At 38.6% G+C, this 24857-nt stretch overlaps 2 protein-coding genes across 5 annotated transcripts in view; both read left to right on the forward strand.

Annotated features, from left to right (window-relative positions):
* Positions 1–3438, forward strand: part of ARIH1 (ariadne RBR E3 ubiquitin protein ligase 1) — a 117060-nt gene extending 113622 nt beyond the window's left edge. For all 3 annotated transcript variants that reach the window (XM_082443938.1, XM_082443937.1, XM_082443936.1), the window contains one exon: positions 82–3438. In XM_082443938.1, coding sequence (XP_082300064.1) covers positions 82–166 — 85 coding nt within the window. In that variant the 3' untranslated portion in view covers positions 167–3438. The remainder of the gene's footprint in view (positions 1–81) is intronic.
* Positions 3439–3589: 151 nt separating this feature from the next.
* Positions 3590–24857, forward strand: part of BBS4 (Bardet-Biedl syndrome 4) — a 57195-nt gene continuing 35927 nt past the window's right edge. For both annotated transcript variants that reach the window (XM_082444054.1, XM_082444055.1), the window contains exon 1: positions 3590–16034. In XM_082444054.1, the coding sequence (XP_082300180.1) occupies positions 16011–16034 (24 nt within the window). In that variant the 5' untranslated portion in view covers positions 3590–16010. The remainder of the gene's footprint in view (positions 16035–24857) is intronic.

Consider the following 24857-nt stretch of genomic DNA (forward strand, 5'->3'; position numbering starts at 1 on the left):
AAAAATAAGTAAATGCCTCTTTTTTTAATTATTGGAGGCTGACAATGGGTTGTTTTGTTTTTTTTTTCTCTTTGATTACAGATACTGTGAGAGTCGACGAAGGGTTTTGTTACAGCATGTGCATGAAGGCTATGAAAAAGATCTGTGGGAGTACATTGAGGACTGAGAATGGCCCTGCATAAAATGAACTCTGAAAACTTTACCATCTAGAGTGCTCATGCAATTAAAACAAACAAAACAAAACAAATACAAGCAAGGAGGCACTAAGCCTATTCTGACACCGCTGGTCTATAGTACCAGAATTCTGTTTTGTTAATGGGAAGTTTAAGTAAATTATATTGTAATAAAAAAAGGTAGATAAACCATTGTACAACAGTATTCTAGGCCGCCAACAAAAGTGTGACAGACACACTAAAAGCCCTCCAACTTTAACTTGTAACGTAGCTTCATTCTCAAAGCTGACTCCTTTTTTTTCATTTTCTTTTTCCTGAGTGTAGTACAGTTAAAATTTAAAATAGCTCCTTGACACTGCTTTTCATGTCCAAACCAGCCATTTTGTTGTACTTTGGTAAAGGACCTCTTCCCCTTCCTCCCATGCACATACAGATACACCCAAACACGCAGACTGTCTCTCTCTCATACCCCAAGGTCATGAGTGAATGATGATTAGTTCCTTGTAAAGAAAATTCTTGGGGCGGGGAAGAGGGTAGGCAGAAAGAGGGATTAAACAAACAAAACAAAAAAAAACAAAAAAACTTTGTATATGACTTTTAAAACAAGAGGACAACACAGTATTTTTCAAAATTGTATATAGCGCATATGCATGGACAAAGCAAGCGTGGCACGTGTTTGCATAATGTTTAATTACAAAAAATATTTATTCTTTAAAAATCTTCAAGATTATGTCTTTTGCTGTGCATTTTCTTTCAGTTTGCTTTATCTTTCCAGGGTTGAGGGTTGGGCTAAAAGGTGTGTTGGTTTAGCACCTCTGGAAGACCTATCTAGAGCTCTTTGATTTCCCTTTCCTGAGATTACTTTGCCCTCTCTGGTTTGATATGTTTGTTGCTCTCCATGGGCCTCATGCCCTGAATTCCCAGCTCCTGGTTGGGTATAGAGAAGTCAAGTTCTGACTGAATGCCATGGCCTGATAAGGGCTGCAACAGGGAGCTTTGCTGCTGCAATTCAAGAATCACCTAGTCCCCAACCTCATCCCTCTCCACGGCCTCATGCATCTCCGTAAGCCTTTGTGTGCCCGTGTCATATAGCTGAAGGCTTCCTGCCACATCCAGAGGAAACATTTCAAAAAATTTTCCCCTTAATTGCTGCTTTGAGCCTTTTAAGATTTTAGTTATGGCTCTTCTCTCACCCTTCTTTACGTTAGGGTGTCAGATAGAATGTTTTTCCTTTAAATATAAATAAATAGCCATTCACTTAGTTTCAGATTGTGAATTAAAAATGGCAGATACTGAAATTGCTTATGTGTGTTGCTGTGGGTTCAGTTTGAAGGCAAACACCCTAGAACTTGATATTCCCATCTAGTGCATTTAAATAGAAACCACTGTTTGCTTCTTTTCTATTGTCAGCAAATAGGAGAATTAATAATGTGTTTTAGCTGTGATGTCCATTTTTATGAAATTTCTACTAAGAGCTATGTTAAAAGTAAAGGGTGGTGGTGGTTTTATTAACTATGTATCTGTTTAGGCCATTCTTGCTGTGGTATTTTTCAACAGATTAGCATCCCTAAATCTGTCAGTTTTATACAGGAGTACAGAGTGAACTAGGCAACTAGATTGAGGTCTTAATACTAAATACCACTTGTGGCTGAAGGACCTCTTTGTCTTCCTCTAAATGTCTTGCGCCTAGGGAGTGTTTACCGTTTGTGAGGCAGCTTTGTCTGCTCTTGCATTGTACATCTTATTACATCATTGGGAAGTAGGTTCACTTTCCTCTGGCCTTTTGCCTAAGTTAGGCTTTGCTAAATCAACCCTACTTTTCCTTTTAGAAAAGGTTGTTACATGAGATGTACTTGCAACTATTCTTTTCCCATCAAAAATCAGTGAATGTTTGCTGAATATATTATGCTGCTTCCTTAAACCACTTGTTGCTTTAGGATCCACTTTACCTGTACCTTTTATCCTCCCTTCTCTTGCCACCTTAGGTGCAAATCTGAACTCAGTGTCTGCTTCCGTATTCTCTTCTCCTCCCCTTTTCCTGTCAACCATTTGACTTTATTTTAAATGACTGCATCAATCTTAAAAGACATTTATCAAAACTAAGGATTTTTTTTTTTTTTTAAAGAAAGCTTGAATAAGTTCCTTTCCCTGGTAACTTTGAAAAGCAGCCAGAGTTGCTATCTAGATATATGTGGTTCCATTAAAATGTTTTGTGTATGTGTGGTGTTTTTAAAAAACCTTACCAGTTAACTGCAGTATCTAAGTTTGAGTGTCATAAATCCTTTTTACATGCTCCCCTTACAACAAGTATCCAAAAACAATGTGTGCACTTCATAATATCAGCCCCCACCCATGGAGGAACAGTGCTTTTTAGAGCTGCTTTCTAGTTTCAGTGTTGGCATATTACCTGAGGGTATAGCAATTGTGGGTGCATTCCCTAATTTGTATGGATCAAGATGAATTGGCATTTTCCACTTCCAAGCTTCTAACAGCTGTCTCCATATTTGACAGAATTCCCTGAGTTAATTGCTTTCATTGTTAGTAACTTCAGTGACCCCTGCTGGGATAGGCAAGCCATATTGTATGACAGCTTCCCTGTTTCACCTACCTAAGTCTTTCTGTCAGAGGGCTCTATTCATGGTCAGCACCAGGGTCTCCCTGTCTTCTTGAGGTCTTCTGAAAAGTGCATGCTTCATTTGAACAATTCATTGAGCAGTAGATGGACATTAAATGATTTACAATAAAATGTTGATCCAAAGCGCAGGATACAAACCACAGTGGTAAAATTGAGTAGTATATAATATCATCAGACTCTAAATTCTGTGTAATCTGCTGCGACCCAGATTGTATGTGTTTTATGTGTGTTTAAATAAATATATTAAGTACACAGGTGTATACATACACACAAATATAACAGATCCAAGACTGACTGACTTGATTTGAAATGGTTGAATCTGCAGTGTAAAATGTGGATGAACCATGATTAGGAACTGAAATTTAGTATAAGAGCGAAAAGGACTTGATGTAACAAAATCTTTTAGCTACAAATCCCAGTATAGAGCACTTGGGGGATGGGAGGGGGCGGGTTGGTGAGACAATCAGATCGGTAAATTGATTAAATGCTCCTAACCCTGTAATTTTGTGCATAGAGCACCCTGTGCTGTGGAAATAACTGTTCTTAGATTTTCATTGTAACTGGACTGTTCAGGTTGCCCAGAGGGAAAGAACATTCCTAATTCTAATAAAATAAACTTTTATTTTGTTATTCCATTAGTTACTTATGTTTATTTTTATAGTTAAAAAAAAAGACGGTGGCCTAACAGTCACCTGTATTACGTGCCTTATTCACTGTTCCTACTTAACATGAAATGTCAAGGTTTGGTTCAGTTTCTTTTCAGGGAACTGTGAATGAGACTATCCCCAACAATTATCTTGGTTAATGAAGCCTTCAGAGCATTTTCTGGAAGACTTCCAATTTCTGTGTCTTGAACATTGAATTTAGATTGCTATTCATGTTGTAACAGTGATATTAAATGCTCAGTAGATCTTTGTCAATTTATAAAGATAAAATATTTAAAAAGTCATTCTCATGCTTAAAACTCCTTCACATTACTTCCACTTAGCTCACTTTTAGAAGCTGATATCTCCCATAAGAATGGAGGGAGAGTTGTCTTAAAGAAGGTCCCAGAGTTGAGATCTTTGTTATTGATATTCTAGCCAAGTCCAGATTTTAGGACAATTTAATTTGGTCTTATTTGGATCTGTAATTATGAGAGTTCATTTATCACTTGTATCTTCAAAGCACTTTAACTTATATCATTGTCTAAAGCAAGTGGGGTAGAAATTACTCTGTTTTATAAAAGAAAATAAGGCTCAACAAGGTTAAGTAACTTGCCCAAGATTTCACAATTTCTCCTATCTGGGACTCCAGCTTTCTTCTATCCGATGAACATCATACTACCTCTTTGTATCATATTTTCTTAATCTGGTCTCAGAATGACCTAGCATTCAATACCAAGAAAGGTGGTTCTTATCTACGGTGTTGTACTTTTAAACCACATCAAAGACTGTATAAATGCCTGTCACTGCTACTGTTAGAGGAAGGCTATGTACCATCTCTGATCTTCAATTTGCTATTGCAGAGTTTGCAACTAATGTGGCTCTGTGTTTTGCCTCATCAAATAAATCAGCCATGGATAGAAGAATAGCTCTTCCCATCTTGGTGATTAGGACAGGCATCATGAGAAGACTGCGTGATAGTTGACAGTAAACAGTTCAGCGTCATTTGATTTGATAAACAGGGGCCAAGTAATTTGCAGTTGTAGGTCTAGTTATTTCAAATGAATTTCCAATGTGAAGAATTTAGGATAGTCTATTGGAACTTGTTACAGAAGTTGTTTTGTAACTGAAAATGCACAGAATAGCTCATTTCCCTTTGTTTCTCAGCATTTCTTCTTGGAACTGGATGGCCTATGGGACTTTCAGAAGATAAGTAGTGAGCATTTAGGGGGAAATCTTGGCTCCTTCAGAAACAGGAAAAAGTGTGAACCCCTCATTTTTTCAGATTTCTTTGGGGATAAAGTTGGTGTATTTCTGGTTCATTTTAAGGAATTTGTTTTTCCACTTAATTACCCAAGATGAAATAGCTGACTCGGAAATGCTCAACTGGAAGTAATCAAATACTGCCTACTACAGGAGTGGAGGCAACTGTGGTTGATGTTTCTCTAAGCAATAGCATTTAGGCAGGGGAAAATAATATGAGATTCTTTTGAAAAGCAGTTTTCAGACTACGATTAAACTATAGATATGCTTGTTTAGGGCCATTTTCAGAGTAGGAACCAATTAGTGTATAAATCAGCCACACATTGGTAGCTAGCAGCTCTAATAATGCCAAAAGCACAAATTTACTACCACAGTAATCCAGGGGTTTCAAGTAATACCAAGAGTCTCAAACTCAGATGGCTACAAGAACTAGGTAAATATTTTAATAGACTACCCTGGGCTAAGTGGGCTCTCAGAGGAGCCTGTGAAATACACTTTACGCGAATCCTCTCAATTTTGAAATGTTGGTCATTAATTTAAAATATTCTTAAATGTGAATCAAAGAACTGCACATGGGCCTTGTCATTTTCCAACTTGTGTTCCAATTTAATGTCCATTTTACACATTGAAATCACTGAGAAACTTCAAAAGTACAAACCAAAAAACACTATGCTTGAGTTCCACCCCATAGGAATTATGATTTAATTGCTTTGGGTTGTGTCCTGAACATCAATAATTTTTAAAGTCTTATCCCCATCCCCAACCCTGATGAGTGTGCAGTGCAGTCTGAGACCTGTAGGCAAGGTTCTAGATATTTACATAGTTTCAAAGAGGAATGTAGTTGAGCACTCTAGTCATAAGGGACAATAGGACGTGGGGTGAATTTACAAGCTCAGGAAAGGGGCACACTGTAGGCCCTAGCTGAATGGGTTTTGTGGAATGGTGCCTCCTCGGGTATAGTGTGAAGCGCCCAATTTGTTTTTTTGTTGGTTTTTTGGTAAGTGGTCCACCTTGGAGAAAATAAAATTCACAAAACCAAAAGAACTGTAGAACTGACAAGCTCAGTAGAATATTCACGTCAACTGGCAATATATTTTCTTATCCAGGGAGAGAACCCTATCTGGAAGTAAATTAGTGTAGAGTCTGAGCAAATTGTTGAGTGGTTAAGCTATCTGTTTCAAGTCAATGCGCAATTCCATTTAATCACTTAAATTCAGAGCACTTGAAAGTCACAAGTTTCTTGCTGTCACTTTCATTCTTTTGATGAACTTGTATGTTAGAAGACAGTGGATTTTCCTATTTTTATTCCCAGTGTAGTTGGCATAGTAGAAAGAATATCAGTATTTCTCAGCCATAATTTTCCCTTTGTAAAATGGGGATACTAATAGGAGCTATAATTTGTTGAGTGCTTCTTGCCAGATGCCTTACTTATGTTATTTGTATCTTCTAAGCAGCCCTAAAACAGTAGGCATTGCTCTCCTATTTTATAAATGAGAAGAAAGGTGTATAGACTATTAACTCGAGCTTAACAGAGTTTATGGCAGCGTTGTGCTTGTCTAATTCCATGTGTTCATTCTATCATGTTATATTGTCTTTTATAGGAATATTGTGAGGGTCAAAGAAAATTAATGGGAAAACAAATCCTAGTTACAAATAATGAGCTTACTAGTACTAACTTAGGCAAAAAATAAGGATACAGAGCTGTCTCATAGACTCCCAAAGGCAGAATGAGATCGGATCCAGGAACTAGAAAGCCATTTTGGACTCCTAAACTGGCATTGTCTGCAGTCTGTACATCCACATCGTTCTAAAGGCTTTTGCTTTTTCTGTCAGCCACCCCCATAGCTCTAGGTGTTACGTGTTAACTGTCCCAGACACATGTAGACAACCAGACAGAGCCATGGAACAAGATCATTGGTACAAATGTGGCTTTGGGGGGTTACCCCTGTGGATTGGGAGGCAGATTTTGGAGATCATGGCTCACTGGCTGTACATCACAGGTGTCCTTGACAATACCAAAATGCCCTGAAAGTTTTTCTCTTTTAAATAAATGTAAAGAGTTTGTATGTAATAGATAATTATGGCTAACTTATTTAGTGTTTACTAAATGCTTCATGGCCACCTTTTAAAAATTGCACATCATATGAGATAGTTGCCATCTCCATTTTATAAATAAAATAAAAGCGCAAAGAAGGTGGGTTATTTCTTTGAGGTCATCCTTTTGTAAGTGGCAGAATGAAGATTCAAGCCTGAGTTCCTTCTGTCAGCACCCACGGTGTTGGGCACTGTTCTAGGCACTGGAGGTACAGCAGTGAACAAAGGGGTCTGTTTGTCTGAAGCATTTAATCCTGATTCTACATAGAGACTCAGTGGGTTGCCCAAGGTCACCCAGCCAGTTAATGGCAGATCTGCAGGCACATTTTGACCACTACACTAAATTCTTTTCACTACTATAGCTGCTTCTCAAACAACCTTGCCAAAAGTATCTGCTAAAATTACATAGACTAGTTAGGGGATTTCCAACCTCAGGAGACTCAATGACTAATTCTTATTTTTGGCTCCTCTCTGTTCAAAACATGTCTTTTTGTTGTTAACCTCAGATACTCTACTAAGAAGGACCCAAAGTATGCCTTTTTCTTCTCCCTCACATTTCAGAGCCACCCTGGCATTTTAATGAGAGTTTAAAAAAGCAAGTCTCATATTTCCAAACCCTTTCCAGGAGGCAATCTTGCTGATATTGAGCTGATGATATGGCTTCCTGTGCACAAAATAACATTTCCTGATTTGGTGTTTTATTTAGCACCTGTATATCCCTCCTCACTACTCCACCTGTATAAAAGTTTGGTTTTTAATTTTCAAGCTGCCTCCTTTTTGCCACGGAGTATTCAAGTTTCTTTCAGAGTGAGAATTCGGAAGGTGATTAAAGAAATGAATTCTCTATTGTAGATAGATAATTCTCCAGAAAGCTGTCTAGGATGAAAACTTGCTTCTCTAGATTTTAGATTTCCTTCTGATGGTTAAAATTGGTTTCTGTGTGGGTAAAAACAAAGCAGTGCCCTAGAAACCACTTCAGTGTATGTTAAATGACGATTTCTTAGAATTGTGAATCAGGGCTTTTGCAGTGAGGATCTGGTTCTCTGGAATCAGTTGGCCAAGTTGGGATTCCTAAGGAGTGAGCAAACACACTGTCCTGAGTTTTCTGAGGGACCCTATCCAAAAACATCACTACTTATTGAATTTCCCACCTTCCTCTCACAGGGAGACTCCCTGTGTGTACTCCCACCTCTGCAGGTCACATCATTTTCTCAAAGGGAGTGCCGTGTAAAATGATAACCAGAATTCATGGAGCATCTCTTATGGGTCTACTTAGGCAGTAGACATTCTAATAGAATGCTCTAGAATTGTAAGTTCTTGCACCTGCTCTCAAGTTATTTATAACCTAATTGCTAGTCTTCCTGGTATGAACAAAGTTGTTGGTTTGTTAATAAATTCCTACCGTATGACCCTGACTTGTGGTTCATTTCTACATAACTAGAGCAAATACTATAGTGTTTTCTAACAAAGGAGGAAGCATGATCTGAGTGTCCACCTACTTTGGATAGGAAATAAATTTGTATCCAAAATCCTGTGACTGGTTTAGAGCATTGTAAATGTCATGGCAGCAAATACCAGAGGATGGTTTTTATGAAGAATAATAGTGTTCTCCATACCTTTGAAGAATTGATTTTTACTCCATTGTTTTGACTACCTTGCAATAGGGTAAGTTAAGTATTAATACCATCGATTCATGTTAAAATCATATTAGTATAAGTCAGTGCCTTACAATGGTCAAATGGTTGCTCACTAACCAATGGAAATGAACTGTTGGTTCCACAGAATCGCTTCACAGATTCTAAATGCTACTTCTTAGGGGCACTGGATTGTATGCCCTTTAAGATAAATTCTATAATCAAGGGCCTAGCCCTGAACAGATTAGAGCCCAAAGATCATACTGAGGAGAACAAATCAGACAGTTCAGTAAAGGGTCGGGGACAGATGCTCCTGGAGTAGGTATCCTCAACTCACCTTTATTTTAAGTTGATATATAGAAATCAATGTATTATAAAATGCACACATGTTAAGTGTTCAGACTGATGTTTCAGCGATTGTATACCTCTGTGAGATAACCACCCAAAAGAAGATATAGTTACCATTAACCCAGAAAGTTCCCTTGTTCATCTTTCAAATCATCCCTGCTCCCCTCCCTACTCCAATGATCATTTGCCGATTTTTCTCACTGAAGATTTATTTTGCCTGCTTTTGGACTTTATATAACTGAATCATATAATATGTACTCTTACATCTGGCTTCTTTCATTTATAACGCTTTAAAGACTCATGCATATTGTTGTATGTATTGATAAATTATTCTTTATTGCTGAGTAGCATTTCATTCTATAAATATACCACAATTTGTTTATTCATTCTCCTATTGATGGACTTTTACGTTGTTTCATTTGGGGCAATTATGAATAAGGATATTATATATATATTCTTAAGTTATATTTTTTTTTTTTGTGGGTACATGTTTTCATTTCTCTTGGATAAATACCTAAGAGTAGAAAATTGCTGAGTCATAACTTTTTGAGAAACTGCCTTCCTGTTTTCTGAAGTGATTTATCATTTTGTACTCTTATCAGTGATGTATGGGAGTTTCAGTTACTTCATATTATCAGTGTTTTTTATATTAGCCATTTTAGTGGGTATGAAATAACTCTATGATTTTAATTTACATTACATTTCCCTGATGATTAGTGATGTTGAGCACTTTTCATATGCTTGTTTTATATTTGTATATCTTTCATGAAATGTCTTTCATGTCTTTTCCCATTTTAAAATTGAATTGTCTTTTTATTGTGGTTATTCTGTGAATTCTGGATACAAGTCCTTTGATGGGTATATGTGCTGTGATTTTTTTTTTGTAGACTATGGTTTGTTCACTTTCTTACTGGGATCTTTTGATGAACAGAAATTTTTATTTTGATAAAGTCCACCTTATCAAGTTTTTCTTTTATGATTTTATGACCCCCACGCTCACAAAGAATGTATTTTCTTCTAGAAGTTTTATGGTTTGGGGTTTTATGGCTATCTATTATCCATCTCACTGGTTTTAGGTTTTTAAATCTATGGTTTGGAGTTTTACATTTAAGTATATGATCCATCTCCAATTAATTATTTGTACAGAACAAGGTTTATTTCAACATAGATACCCAGTTGTTCCAGCAACATTTGTTTAAAAAGATTTTCCTTCACCCATTAGATTCACTTGGCATCTTGGTTGAAAATCAACTGACCATATGTGTGTGTAGTTATTTCTAGGCTCTCTATTCTGTTTCCCACAGAATACTTCATTTCCCACAATACTTCATTATTATTTCTGTTCATGTTTTCCAGCAAGTCTAGGGTTCCATGTGTTATAAATTCCCTTTAATCTGAAGAACTTTCTTTTTAACATTTGTTCTATTGCAGTTTTTCTAAAGATGAATTCTCTCAGCTTTTATCTGTCAGAGAATATCTTTATTTTTCAGGGGTATTTTAGTTGAATATTAAATTCTATGTTGACCTTTTATTCTTTTAGTATTTTAAAGTCATTTATTTGTCCTCAGGTCTCATTTGTTTCTGGTAAGAAATCATCCATCATTTTTATGTGTCTCCCTGTCCATAATGTGATTCCCCCCCATGGTTACATCTGCTCTTTATCTTTGGTTTTCAGCAGATCGACTATGATATGTCTAGGTATGTTTTTCTTTGTATGGAGTTTACTGAACCTCTTGTATCTGTGTTGCTGTCTTTCATTAATATTGGGTATTTCTTGGCTATTATCTCTTCAAATATTTCTTCTGTTCCATACTCTTCCGCCTTGCCTCTCCTTCTGAGACTCCAATTACACCTATATTAGATGATTTGACATTATCCTACGGATCTCAGGTGATTTTCCCTCATTCATTTCTCTTTTTGTTTTTAGTTTGAATACTTGACACTTAGCTGTTGTCATGTACCCTGATGCTTTTCTCTTAAACCTATCTGATGAAATCTTTCTGCTACTGTATTTTTTATTTCTAGCATTTCATTATGTTTGTATAGTTATGTTTCTGCTTAAATTTTCCATTTTTCATGTATGTTGTCCACATTTTCCACTAGAGTTTTTAAAGCATTTTCATCATAGTTATTTCAAAAACCCTATCTATTGATTGTAATATTTTAGCCTCCACTAGATTTTTAAGCATTTTACTTTCAGCCAGAGTTATTTTAAAGATCCCACTGATAATTCAACATCTGGGTCATTTCTCATTCTGCTTCTCTTGAACCTTTCCTCTGTGACCATGGATCTTATTTTCTTGCTTTTGCACATGTCTTGTATATTTGATTGTATGCTGGACGTTTTGTATAAAAAACAGGAGAGACTGAAGTAAGTATTACTTCAAATTGGGGCATGCCCATTTTTCTTTCAGCCATTTGAGTAATGGCTCAGTCAATCTGATGTATATTTGACCTAGATCTGGGCACTATTGCAGCCTTAGTTTGATTCAGTTCACCCTGACTTTGCTTCGTAGCTAGGGTGTCAGCTTTTGGAAATGTAGGAGATCTCTTCTAGTGGAAAATGTGGACAAACCAGCCTAGCTGCCAGATTTTCTTGGGCACTGGGATAGGAGGGTAGAGAGGTATTTCTCTCAGCTCTTGTGTGTGCCCTACCCTTAGTCTTTTCAGGAAGAATGCCCACAATGCCTGGGGGATGGGTCTCTCAGCCCTCCTGCCTCACTCTCAGCCTTCAAGCGTATCTGTGGTGGATTTCTCAGCATTCCTGCTTTGCCTCCTCATTTTAAGGTTATCTTGCACTTGGGAAAGTCTCCACTTACCTCAAGGGAAGGAGTAATCTGTCTCAACTTTTCTATTATACACACCCCCTTCCCACTTTTGGTTACTACCTACCTGTACTTTTTTAAGATCCAAGAGGTAAGATTGGTGGGTGGGTGCAGGTTTTCTCTGTGGATTTGGGTCCTCTAGATTCTAATGTCATGCCAGCCTCCATGAGGCTGACAGTTTTGTTAAATTTCAACTGGCTTCTCTTTATTCCCCTATGGTGGATTTCTCTTCTTAGCATAGTTCAGCCAGGAATATGAGCAGCCATGTATCTCTTCTCTCCTATGAAGGACTTAGCATTTTCTGGAGGTTAGTTCACTTAGGGTTTCTTTATGTCCTTAGCTTTCTGATGAGTTAAAAATATTTTTGATTTTCTAGCTAATCTAGCCTTTGTTTGCTAGGGTGGGAGATATATTCTCCTGTGGTTTTCTACATACAAATGAGAAGTGAATTCTAGGAATGGGAGTTTAAAAAAAAGTTTCATTTACATATTTTAAAAATAATTTTAAAAATTATATATACATGGATAATAAAATGTTAAATTTTACAGAGTGGTGAACAATGAAAAGCGAATTACCTTCCCATTATAGGTTCCCAAGTCCTCTCTACTCCCTCTACAGAGACAAACATCATTACCAGTTTCCTGATTGTTTCTCAAAATTCTGTATACAAAAAGTGTGCATATCTTCCCTCCTTATTTTTTTAATACAAATAGAACCATACTATATCTTCTATACTTTGTTTTTCTCATTTAACTATTTCACCATCTTGAAGTCCTTTACAGACTGCATAATATGTCTTCGTATGGTTGTACCGTGGTTTATTTGAACAGTCCCTGGTGATGGACATTTGGATTGTTACCAGTTTTGTTTTTTTTTTCTCACAAACATTGCAGTATATATGCCTTTGCCCACATTTGTGGTTGAGTATCTGTAGTATCAGGAATGGGCATATTTAAAATGCTTCATGAAGGCCCCTGGAGCTTCATATTAATTCAAAGTGTTTCTCAAGGTGTTGGCTGGGCTCTCAGCAGTTGGTGGTATGGGTTTGGGGAAGACTGGATACCGCAAAAGACTCATGAGGTGCTGGAGAGTTGCCTGGCAGGTGGTGTCAGAACAAAGCTGGTAGACCCTGCCAGAGTAGGAGTGACATATTAAAGTATTTCAAATGTAGAAACTCAACTGTAATTCCTTCTTTATACATATATTGGGGATGTTAAAAAGTTACTGATGTCAGATTGCTCTCTTGCCTCCTCAGCCCCTACCATGGGGTAAAAAAGATAAATACCATTTTGTTTGGAATGTCTTACCCAGCTATATGACTTGAATGATCCTGATAAACAAGATTACATCCAAGGAGGTTTTCTAAGGGAAATGAAGACTTATATGTTATACAAGAAACATTATCTATGTGATTCTGGGATCTTCCTGTGAAGATGTTATGTTTTTTGAGATTTTTTTTCTAATTACCTATCTAATTAGCACATTAAGTTTGGTTATTGACATTTGAGAAACCAACGTGCTTTCTCATGAAAAGGGCCCTTGCACAGAAAGTGCTCTTTTTTCTAAGATCTGGGGTCAAAGGAGAGATTTTTAAGCATATAATAATGGCTTCTACCTATTTAATAACATAGGCACAAAAAATGTCATTTACTTCTCACAGGACCCCTTTCAGGGAGATTTTATATATTAGGAAGTATGCTCATGAGCTTTCTACCAACATCATCTTCCCTAAGGCTCCCCATCTCAGTAACTGACTATACTATTCACTCAGTTGCTTTTAAAGTTAGAAATGAAGTAATCTTTCTGTGACATCTATATCCCTTTCCTTCATTCTCCCATATCCAATTCTACACCTTAGGAAATTTGTTTTACCTCCTAAAATTCTTGAGAATCCATTCACTTTTTCTCCTTTTCCCATCACTCTAGTCCAAGTGAACTGTTTTACCATTTCATTTGCAGTATCCTTTTAGTCACCCCTAGATGATCAATTCTTGTCCCCCTCTCAATTCATTCTCCACTCATTAGCTAACATGAACACATTCATTCATTTAACATGAATTAAATGTTAATTTTGACTATGTTACTCCTTGCTCAAAACTCTCTAGTGCCTTCCCAATGTCCTTAGAGTAAAATCCCTCGCATGGCCTCTGTGGATCTGCACCACTAGTCTCTCCTACCTCTCCACCTATTGCAACCAACTCTTTTCCCCTTCCTCTTTCCAGCCATGCTGGTCTTTCTGTGCTGCAAACTGGCCAAGCTGCTTCCATCCTCAGGGCCTTTGCACAAGCTTTTCCTTTGCCTTAGAATTTTTCCCCAGCCTGCCCACTTCCTTATCCCCCTTCCCCGAGCTAATGCCTTATCCTTTAGGTCTCATTTTAAACATATCTTACCCAGGGAAACTTCCCTGTCCAAACAAGTCTAGATTGGATCTCCCTGTTATTTGCTTTTACTACTCTGTATTTTTCCTCAGCATTATCACAATTATAATTATATAGTTATGTTCTTTTAATTTTCTCTGTTATTGGAATAGGTAATACATCCATTTCATACAGAATTCAAATTGTAACAGGGTATAGAGTCTCTTCCCTTCCCCGTCCCTCTGCTACCCAGTTTTCTTCCTTACAAGTAACTACTTCCATTTCATACAAAATTCAAACTGTAACAGGGTATAGAGTCTCTTCCCTTCCCCGTCCCTCTGCTACCCAGTTTTCTTCCTTACAAGTAACTACTTTTAGCATATTGAATATCCTTTCAGAGATTTTGAGTATATAAGCAATTATGTACATAATTTTCATCTTAATTTTGCCTTCTTTTATTAACAGATCCTATGTACATTTTTCTGCACTTTGTTTTTATCTGTTAATATATCTTGACAATTCTTCTATATCGCTATGTAAATGGTTTCTTTTTCATGTACCATACAGTATGGGCTCATCATTATTTCTTTAACCTTAATTATTGGGCATTTAGGTTGTTTTCAGGCTTTGGTTATTACGAACAATGCTGCATTGAATAACTCTGTATTTAAAGTCATTTTCCACATTTATACCTATAGAATATATTCCTAGAATTAAAATAAAGAAGTTAAAGGTTATGTGCATTTTAAATTTGGGTAGTAATTTCCAAACTGCTGTCAATGGAAGTTGTACAAATTCACATTCCCTCTAGCCACAGATGAAGAATGCATGTTTACCCACAACTCAATGAAAATTTTTGTTCTCTGACAATGTAAGAGGTGGAAAATATCTCTTGGAAACTTTAATTTGCATGTTTTCTCTTCCTTGCAAAGTTATATTTTCGTATGTTCAAGAGGCATTTGTATTTCTTCTTTAGTGAACTGTTTCTTCATAAACTTTGCTTACGTTATTTAATGTGTGACTTCCTCGCTACACTCGAAGGTCAGGGATCCCGCGTATTTCGCTCATCGCATAGCTCCTGGTACTGGAATGAATGAAGCTCAAAGAAATGACTGGCTCACGTCATGCAGTAGTCAAATACGGAACTCATGTTTGACTCGAAAGCCCACGTATTTCCACGGTCACCCAGTGGAAAGCCTGAGCATTTAATTCACCACAGCAGGGGCTAGAAAGGTAATGTAAAACAGCTTAAGTGTGCTGGGAAGACAGGACTGTGGCAAAAAGGCCAACAAATGCCTAAGTACAGTAGCAGCTGTTTTCAGATCTATTTTACCGCCAAGCAGGAATGCAGGCCCACTGTCGGATCATTATTTATCCCGAGGCCGGATTTCTGGCTTTCTTGCGAGATCTCCTGATTTTTAAGTATTTCCAGTCAAAACAAGACTGCCTTCAAATGCAGCCCACCAGCAGCGGATTTGCAAACTCTAGCGTAAACAAAAGTGGGAGGCTGATGAGGCGGGTAATACCTTAGTTAGACAAAGACAGCCGAGAAACAAGGAATTTTTATGTAAGGCGAGAATGAGGTTCTCCGCCGTAGGGTTTGGGCTTGAGGGCCGGGACTCCCGGAAAGACGCTGGAAATAAATGCTGGGTGGCGTCAAAGCAGAGCAGGGCCAGGCGGCGGGAGGGCGCGCTGCCGTCCCAGTTGTGGCTGGCCACTCCACCCAGCGCTTTTGGGGGTTTCTCAAGCAGCGTCCACACGATGGTGTAGGGCGGTAGGGGCTGGCCGGGATGAAGGGGACGACTGGCTGCGCATTCCCTCACCAGCTCCTTTAGAGCCAAGTGGGCCGCAGGAAATCACCCAACCCTTTCCCCGCTTCCAGAACACCCTCCTCCTCCCAGGCAAAGCTTCCCGCTCGGCGATCTACTTCTTTCCCTACTCAGGCCCCTCCCCGCTTTCCCAGTCCTACGACTTCCGTTTGCCTGGTCTTTTGGGAAACAGCCGACTTCCGGCCTCGCAGCGGCGGGCGGAGCTAAGATGGCTGAGCAGAGACTCGCGACGGTGAGCGTTGAGGTTCTGCTCGGTGTCCCGGCTGCCAGGCGGGGTTGGGCAGGGCCAGGCGGAGCGGAGATGGGGGCTGGCGGTCGGCCTGTGTCCCACGCAGCTGCCGCTGGGGAAATGCGTGGCCGTGGCTGGAGCGCCTCGGGGTGGCCGGGGCGACACGGTCCGACTCCCGGGAACTGCTCCGTCTGGGGCCCTGCTGAGTTCTTTGCAGCTCTGGGCCTGTGCTAGGACTGGGGTCTCTCTTGGGGTGCTCTAGGAGATTTTCATCGGAAATGGCTCTTTTCCTAGCTCCATGTTTTCTGTCTCATGAGGTTTGGAAAGGAAGCACTACCACCCGTGCAGAGACAGTTTCTGTTAATCCCCTGGATTAGGCATTGAATGAGACAAATCCTGGAAGCTTTCGGCGTCATTACCTTCTGCGGATGGGGCGAGAGCATGTTTTCGCAAATTTAGGAATTCAGCTGGCCTGAGTTAGTCGTTGATTTAAACTCCACAGAACTGCTAATACAGAGTAACTCAGGTGAATTCGGGATGACCCAGTAGTAGTTATTTTTGAGGCGTAAATTCATAATTGGATCTAATTTCTGTAAAATTCCAAGTGTGAAACCTTGTCTGCCTTGTTTTAATATTGAATTTCAAAGCATGTTCTGCACGTTTATTAGAATGACTTTATTTATTCGGGATTTATTGCCCTTTGAAAACCCCCCTGGAAAACTTAGGAGACAAAATAGCAGCCTTTGACAGACTTCTATAACTTAATTTTGGCTGCTAGGGAGCTGGCCGGCCAGTATCACCTTGTCAGGGGGCCTGTTTGTTTTCCTGTCTCTCTTCATTTGCAGCGAAATCAAATTATTTTAGTGTAATTAGAAAACTCTGAATACAGACCAGGAGGCCCAAAGCAAAGATTTTTGTTAAGCTACGAATTAAAAAAAAATTAAAAGCATGGTTAATGTTTCTAGATTTTAGACATTGAAAACATACTAAAGAAAATACTTCAGCTACATAGTCTTAAATGTTAGGTATAAGGGTAACATGACAGTGTTGCAAATATAGCTTATCCTCTAGTGCTTACTGCAGGTATAGGTAGGTGTTCATGAACGGAATAGGAACGTGATGGCAGAATTGTTCTATACTTTTGAATCTCTGGTAGTGTATTAAAGAGGATGACGTTTTTGTTTTTTTTTAAATTTATTTTTGGCTGCGTTGGGTCTTCATTGCTGCATGCAGGCTTTCTCTAGTTGCCGTGAGCAGGGTCTACTCATCCTTGCGGTGCGCGGGCTTCTCATTGCGGTGGCTTCTCTTGTTGCGGAGCTCGGGCTCTAAGGCTGTGGGCTTCAGTAGTTGTGGCTCATGGGCTCTAGAGCGCAGGCTCAGTAGTTGTGGCGCACGAGCTTAGTTGCTCCACGGCATGTGGGATCTTACTGGACCAGGGATTGAACCCGTGTCCCCTGCATTGGCAGGTGGATTCTTTTTTTCTTTATAAATTTATTTATTTTTGGCTGTGTTGGGTCTTTGTTGCCGCAGGCAGGCTTTCTCTAGTTGCGGCGAACGGGGGCTACTCTTCCTTTTGTTGCGCGGGCTTGTCATTGCGGTGGTTTCTCTTGTTGCGGAGCACGGGCTCTAGGCGTGCAAGCTTCAGTAGTTGTGGCACGTGGGCTCAGTAGTTGTGGCTCGCGAGCTCTAGAGTGCAGGCTCAGTAGTTGTGGCGCAAGGGCTTAGTTGCTCCGCGGCATGTGGGATCTTCCCGGACCAGGGCTCGAACCCATGTCCCCTGCATTGGCAGACGGATTCTTAACTACTGTGCCATCAGGGAAGCCTAACAGGCGGGTTCTTAATAACTGTGCCACCAGCGAAGTCTGGCTTTTTTTTTTTGATATGACTTTAGCACTTCAGCTGCAAGTTAACTAATCATTTCCATTATTATCAAGTTTAATGCTAGCAGTGTTATATTTACAGTAACTCATCTTTCAGGTTACCACTGCATGGAAATTTGAATTTTATCCTTTTTGGAAGTGATAATGGCATCTTGTAATAGAATTAAAAGGACTTAGCAGTGCCACTCCTAGACCTGTATCCCATTGAAATAAAAGCAAAACATAAGCACCCAGTCCAAGGTACTCATTGCAGTACTGTTTATAATGGCAAAAAGCTGGAAACAAAGTGAATGCCCATTAGTAGGGTAATGGATGACTTCTGATATGCCCATACTGAGGAATATTATGCAGCCATTAAAAAGAATGTTAGAACTATATACATTGATGTGGAGAGATTTCCATGGTTTACATTTAAATAAAAGCTAGTTGTGGAGTGGGGTGTTAAAAAAAGAAAGTTCAACTTGGCTTTATTCAGTGATTCACGAATCAGTCAGCATCCAGTCTAGCAGATAGAAAGGAGCTCTGAGGAGCTGTACAAAATAGAATACTTTAACAGGCAACAAGGAGCAGGAACAAGGAAGTTACAGACAGAGTGAGTTGGTTATTGCAAGGTCACTTTCCTTTAGGGGATGGCAGAGGTTTATCAGTCATATTATATAACTAGGGCTGATCAGATGACTCCTGATTGACTGGTTTAAAATTCCATTTCTGGGAGAGCTGAAACTGTAATTAAGTCTCTGTTTGGTGACATGAGGCTTAGCAAATATGATTCCATGTTGGGCCTGTTGTCTTGTTTTTAACAAGGGTATATTGTTTGATCTGTTTGTGACACAAAGGAAAAACATGTAGATCTATAGATATGGATACACATAGATGTGGATGAGAGAAGACTAAAAGACTTAAAACTCAGAGAATTTTGAACAAATTCATAAGTAAAAATCTAAGAATTCTGCAGCAAAGGCCTTGACACTAGGAGACACCCCAGCAAAAAAGAGTAAAACTAGTCCAAGGTGGGACACACAGAAATTCTAATATGCTACCAAACTACTGAGGATTATTACCTATTCCTTAGGAAAACTAGGGACTGATATTTATGTTTTATTTAAGAATATATAATAAATAGTTTAGAGATCTTAAAAAAAACCAAGCAAATAACTCTGGTTTCTATGCTTTATACTTATAAACATTTTTATAACTCCCTAATTACTATTTTTTGGTGTATTTGTATAAATACCCAACAATCTTCCTGTAAATTAAAAGATTAAACCTTTCAGAACAGAAAGCAAAAATTACTACTGCACTAGTTGATTTGGCTCAGATATAGTGCCTAGCACATATTAAGTGCTACATGAATATTTGTTAGATGAATAAATCATAACAGAACTACTTAAAAATGAAGAAAGAACCAAAAAAAGTAAAGAACTTATTCTATATATATCCCAGTTATGAATGAGATTGAGTGGGCTAATAGAATCCTTTGTATCTCAGAATGTCCTGGAAGATCTTTTGAGAAAGAGACTCATCAAAAAATTATAATTTATTTTAATTCTACTTTGTGCAGAAGAAAGCATTGCTGATTCATGAAAATGCTTTTTGACCCTTTAAGATTCTTACTTTTCTCCAAAGTAAAAAAAAAATCCCAGTTAGATTAAAAAAAAAAAAATTGGGTTCTTTTGCATTATAAAAATAGCTATGGGACTTCCCTGGTGGTCCAGTGGCTAAGACTCTGCACTTGCAATGCAGGGGGCCCAGGTTGGATCCCTGGTGAGGGAACTAGATCCCGCATGCCGTAGCTAAAAGATTCCACATGCTGCAACTGAAGATCCCGCATGCAGCGACGAAAATCCCGCATGCCACAACTAAGACCTGGCACAGCCAAATAAATAAATAAATATTAGAAAAAAACAGCTTTGTTGAGGTATAATACACATACCATAAAATCTACCTATTTTAAGTATGCAGTTTGATCAGTTTTAGTAAATTTATATAGTTGCACAATTGTCACCATGATCTACTTACGTCTGTCCGTCAGTCCAGAAAGTTCCCTTGTAACCACTTGCAGCCTATCTCTAATCCTAACCCCAGCCCCATGGCTGATCTGCTTTCTGTCTGCATAGTTTTGCCTTTTCTACAATTTCATATAATGGAATCACTTAGCATGTGTTTTAAGGTTCATTCATATTGTTGTATGTAGCAGTAGTTTGTAACTTTTTATCTAAGCAGAATTCCACTATATGAACATACACATTTTGTTTATCCACAAATTGATGGACATTGGAACGTTTCCTGTTTTTGGTTATTTGAATAATGTCACTATTGTTACTGGCATGCAAATCTTTGCATGCATATGTTTTCATTTCTCTAGGAGAGTAATTGCTGGGTTGTATGGTAAATTTATGTTTAAACAAAAAAAACCTGCTAAACTGTTTTCTAAAGTGGCTATACTCTACCGTTTTACATTCCCATGAGCAGTGTATGAAGGATTCAGTTTTTCCACACCCTTGTAAACACTTGGTATTGTCAGTCTTTTTGATTTTAGCCATTCTAGTGGATGTGTAGTAGTGGTTATTGTGATTTTAATTTGTATCTCCCTAATGAATAATGATATTCAATATTTTTTAATGTGCTTATCCATCTATATCTCTTTGAAGTGTCTCTACAGATCTTTTGCCCATTTAAAAATGGGTTATTTCTTTTATTATTAAGATTTCTGTATATGTTAAATCAAGGTAATAAAATGGCTAAAAGAACAAATTATGTATTCTCTTTTATTTTGAGGATTTTTTGGTTGTTATGAAATATATCATACTTCGAAAAGAATGAATAAAAGGTTATTTGTAAGTTTTAAAGAACAATGCTGTTGACCTAGGAACAACATGGGGATTAGGGGCACTGATCCTCTGCACGGTTGAAAATCTAAGTAAAGCTTACAGTGATCCTCCCTATCCCCAGTTCCCTTGCATCTGTGGATTCAACCAACCTTGGAATATAGCACTGTAGTATTTACTATTGAAAAAAATCCGTATATAAGTGGACCCTCAAGGTTCAAACCCCTGTTGTTCAAGCATCAACTCTATAATAAAAGCTTGTGTTCCTACCTAACATGTTAAGAAATGAGTCATTAAAAATAACTTTGGGGCTTCCCTGGTGGCACAGTGGTTAAGAATCCGCCTGCTGGGGGCTTCCCTGGTGGTGCAGTGGTTGAGAGTCTGCCTGCCAATGCAGATGACACGGGTTCGAGCCCTGGTCTGGGAGGCTCCCACATGCCGCGGAGCAGCTAAGCCCATGAGCCACAACTACTGAGCCTGCGCGTCTGGAGCCTGTGCTCCGCAACAAAAGAGGCCGCGATAGTGCGAGGCCCACGCACCGCGATGAAGAGTGGCCCCCGCTCGCCACAACTGGAGAAAGCCCTCGCACAGAAACGAAGACCCAACACAGCCAAAAATAAATAAATTAATTAATTAAAAAAAAAATTCTATGAGAACAAAGTTTAAAAAAAAAAAAAAAAAAAGAATCCGCCTGCCAATGCAGGGGACACGGGTTTGAGCCCTGGTCCAGGAAAATCCCACATGCTGCAGAGCAACTAAGCCCGTGCGCCACAACTACTGAGCCTGCACTCTAGAGCCTATAAGCCACAACTACTGAAGCCCGCGCGCCTAGAGCCCGTGCTCCGCAACAAGAGAAGCCACTGCAGTGAGAAGCCCGGGCACCTCAACGAAGAGTAGCCCCCGCTCGCTGCAACTAGAGAAAGCCTGTGCGCAGCAATGAAGATCCAAAGCAGCCAAAAATAAATAAATAAATAAATACATAAAAAACACACAAAAAACTTTGAAACCTAAATGTCTCCCCTACCTCATTTTCCTCCTTCTCCGTCAGAGATGATCTCTTTCCTCAATTTTATGTTAATTATTCTTTTGGTTTTCTTTTTTAAAAATTTATTTATTTATTATTATTTTTTTGGCTGTGCCGGGTCTTAGTCGTGGCATGTGGGATCTTCATTGTGGCATACGTACTTCTTAGTTGTGGCATGCGTTCGGGATCTAGTTCCCCAACCAGGGATTGAACCTGGGCACCCTGCATTGTAAGTGCGGAGTCTTACCCACTGGACCACCAGGGAAGTCCCTCTTTTGGTTTTCTTTATAGCTTTTGTCATACTTAATACCCTTAAACAATATATTGATTTTTAAAAAATTAATGTTTAGTTTTTTCATTTTTTAATGCTGTGAAGTATCTCATTATAGGGAAATGCTACAGTATGTCCATTCTATTAGATAGAGATTTGGGTTATTTCTGATTTTTTTCCAGCTTTAGTGAGGTATAATTGACAAATAAAGTTAGTATACAACATGAGGATTTTATACACACACACACACACACACACACACACAGTGAAAGGATTCCCACCGCTGAGTTAATTAAATACACTCATCACCTCATATGTATAACTATTTTGTGTGTGTGAGAACAGTTAAATTCTATTCTCTTAAATTTCAGTTATACAGTACAGTGTTATCAACTATAGTCACCATGTTATACATTAGATCCTTAGACCATATTCATCCTTAACCCTGGCAAGCACTTTTCTACTCTCTGTTTCTGTAAGTTCAACTTTTTTTTTCCTTCTGGTTTTTAATTAAAAAAAAAGAATGCTGCTATGAACAGGGCCAGGACTAGGGTAAGGCAACTGAAGCGCTTAGGGTACAAAATTTAAGGAGTAAGAGTATCTCATACCTGGCTATGAACACTCATATATGTCTCCTGATCTAAGAATTTCCCCAGGGTATTCCTCGAAGTGGATTGCTGGTTTCTGGGCTATGTACATCTTCAACCTTGTAACTTATGGGAGGTTCTGCGGTGATTGTAACAGTGTATGCTTCTACTACCAGTTCCTCTTGCTCACATCCTTGATATAGCTTTAAATTTTGTCAACATGGTGGATACGAAATGAAGTCTTAATGTGATAGTAATTTACATTTCCCTGATTAGTAATTAGGTAGAGCATCACTGGTTGTCTCCATTTCCTTTTCTGTGCAATGCCTGGTTCTTATGTTTTGCTTATTTTTCTACCTCACTATTTGTTTTTCTTATTGATTTATAGTTATTTATAGTTGCGGGCTGTTAATTCTTTGTCTTTTGTTGGTTTTGTTTTGTATTGCAAATATCTTCTCTTAGTCGTCTGTCTTTATTTCTTCTTTGGAACAGAAGTTCTTAATTTTTTTTTTTTTTTTTGGCCGAGCTGCGCAGCTTATGGGGTCTTAGTTCCCCAACCAGGGGTTGAACCCAGGGACACTGGCAGTGAAAGCACCAAGTCCTAACCACTGGACTGCCAGGGAAGTCCCCAGAAGTTATTAATTTTAATGTAGTTGAATGTTTAGATCTTTTCTTAATTGGTTTGTGCTTTTATATCTTGTTGGAAGTAATCCTTCCCTACCTTATGTGTTTTTTTTAACATCTTTATTGAAGTATAATTGCTTTACAATGGTATATTAGTTTCTGCTTTATAACAAAGTGAATCAGCTATACATATACATATATCCCCATATCTCCTCCCTCTTGTGTCTCCTTCCCACCCTCCCTGCCCCACCCCTCTAGGTGGTCACAAAGCACCGAGCTGATCTCCCTGTGCTATGTGGCTGCTTCCCACTAGCTTTTTTACATTTGGTAGTGTATATATGTCCATGCCACTCTCTCACTTCGTCCCAACTTCCCCTCCCCTCTCCCCGTGTCCTCAGTCCATTCTCTACGTCTGCGTCTTTATTCCTGTTCTGCCCCTAGGTTCTTCAGAGCCATTTTTTTTTCTTTTTTAGATTCCATATATATGTGTTAGCATACGGTATTTGTTTTTCTCTTTCTGACTTACTTCACTCTGTATGACAGACTCTAGGTCCATCCACCTTACTACAAATAACTCAGTTTTGCTTTTTTTTATGGCGGAGTAATATTCCATTGTATATATGTGCCACATCTTCTTTACCCATTCATCTGTCGATGGACACTTAGGTTGCTTCCATGTCCTGGCGATTGTAAATAGTGCTGCAGTGAACATTGTGGTACATGTCTCTTTTTGAATTATGGTTTTCTCAGGGTATATGCCCAGTAGTGGGATTGCTGGGTCATATGGTAGTTCTATTTTTAGTTTTTTAAGGAACCTCCATACTGTTCTCCATAGTGGCTGTATCAGTTTACATTCCCACCAACAGTGCAAGAGTGTTCCCTTTTCTCCACACCCTCTCCAGCATTTATTGTTTGTAGATTTTTTGATGATGGCCACTCTGACTGGTGTGAAGTGATACCTCATTGTAGTTTTGATTTGCATTTCTCTAATGATTAGTGATGTTGAGCATCCTTTGATGTGTTTGTTGGCAATCTCTATATCTTCTTTGGAGAAATGTCTATTTAGGTCTTCTGCCCATTTTTGGATTGGGTTGTTTGTTTTTTTTTGATATTGATGTGCATGAGCTGCTTGTATATTTTGGAAATTAATCCTTTGTCAGTTGCTTTGATTGCAAATATTTTCTCCCATTCTGAGGGTTGTCTTTTTGTCTTGCTTAAGGTTTCCTTTGCTGTGCAAAAGCTTTTAAGTTTCATTAGGTCCCATTTGTTTATTTTTGTTTTTATTTCCATTTCTCTTGGAGGTGGGTCAGAAAGGATCTTGCTGTGATGTATGTCATGGAGTGTTCTGCCTATGTTTTCCTCTAAGAGTTTTATAGTGTCTGGCTTTATATTTTGGTCTTTAATCCATTTTGAGTTTGTTTTTGTGTATGGTGTTAGGGAGTGTTCTAATTTCATTCTTTTACATGTAGCTGTCCAGTTTTCCCAGCACCACTTATTGAAGAGACTGTCTTTTCTCCATTGTATATTCTTGCCTCCTTTATCAAAAATAAGGTGACCATATGTGCATGGGTTTATCTCTGGGCTTTCTGTCCTGTTCCATTGATCTATATTT

Source organism: Balaenoptera physalus (assembly GCF_965194825.1).
Source record: "Balaenoptera physalus genome assembly, chromosome: 2".
NCBI classification, from domain to species: Eukaryota; Metazoa; Chordata; class Mammalia; order Artiodactyla; family Balaenopteridae; genus Balaenoptera; species Balaenoptera physalus.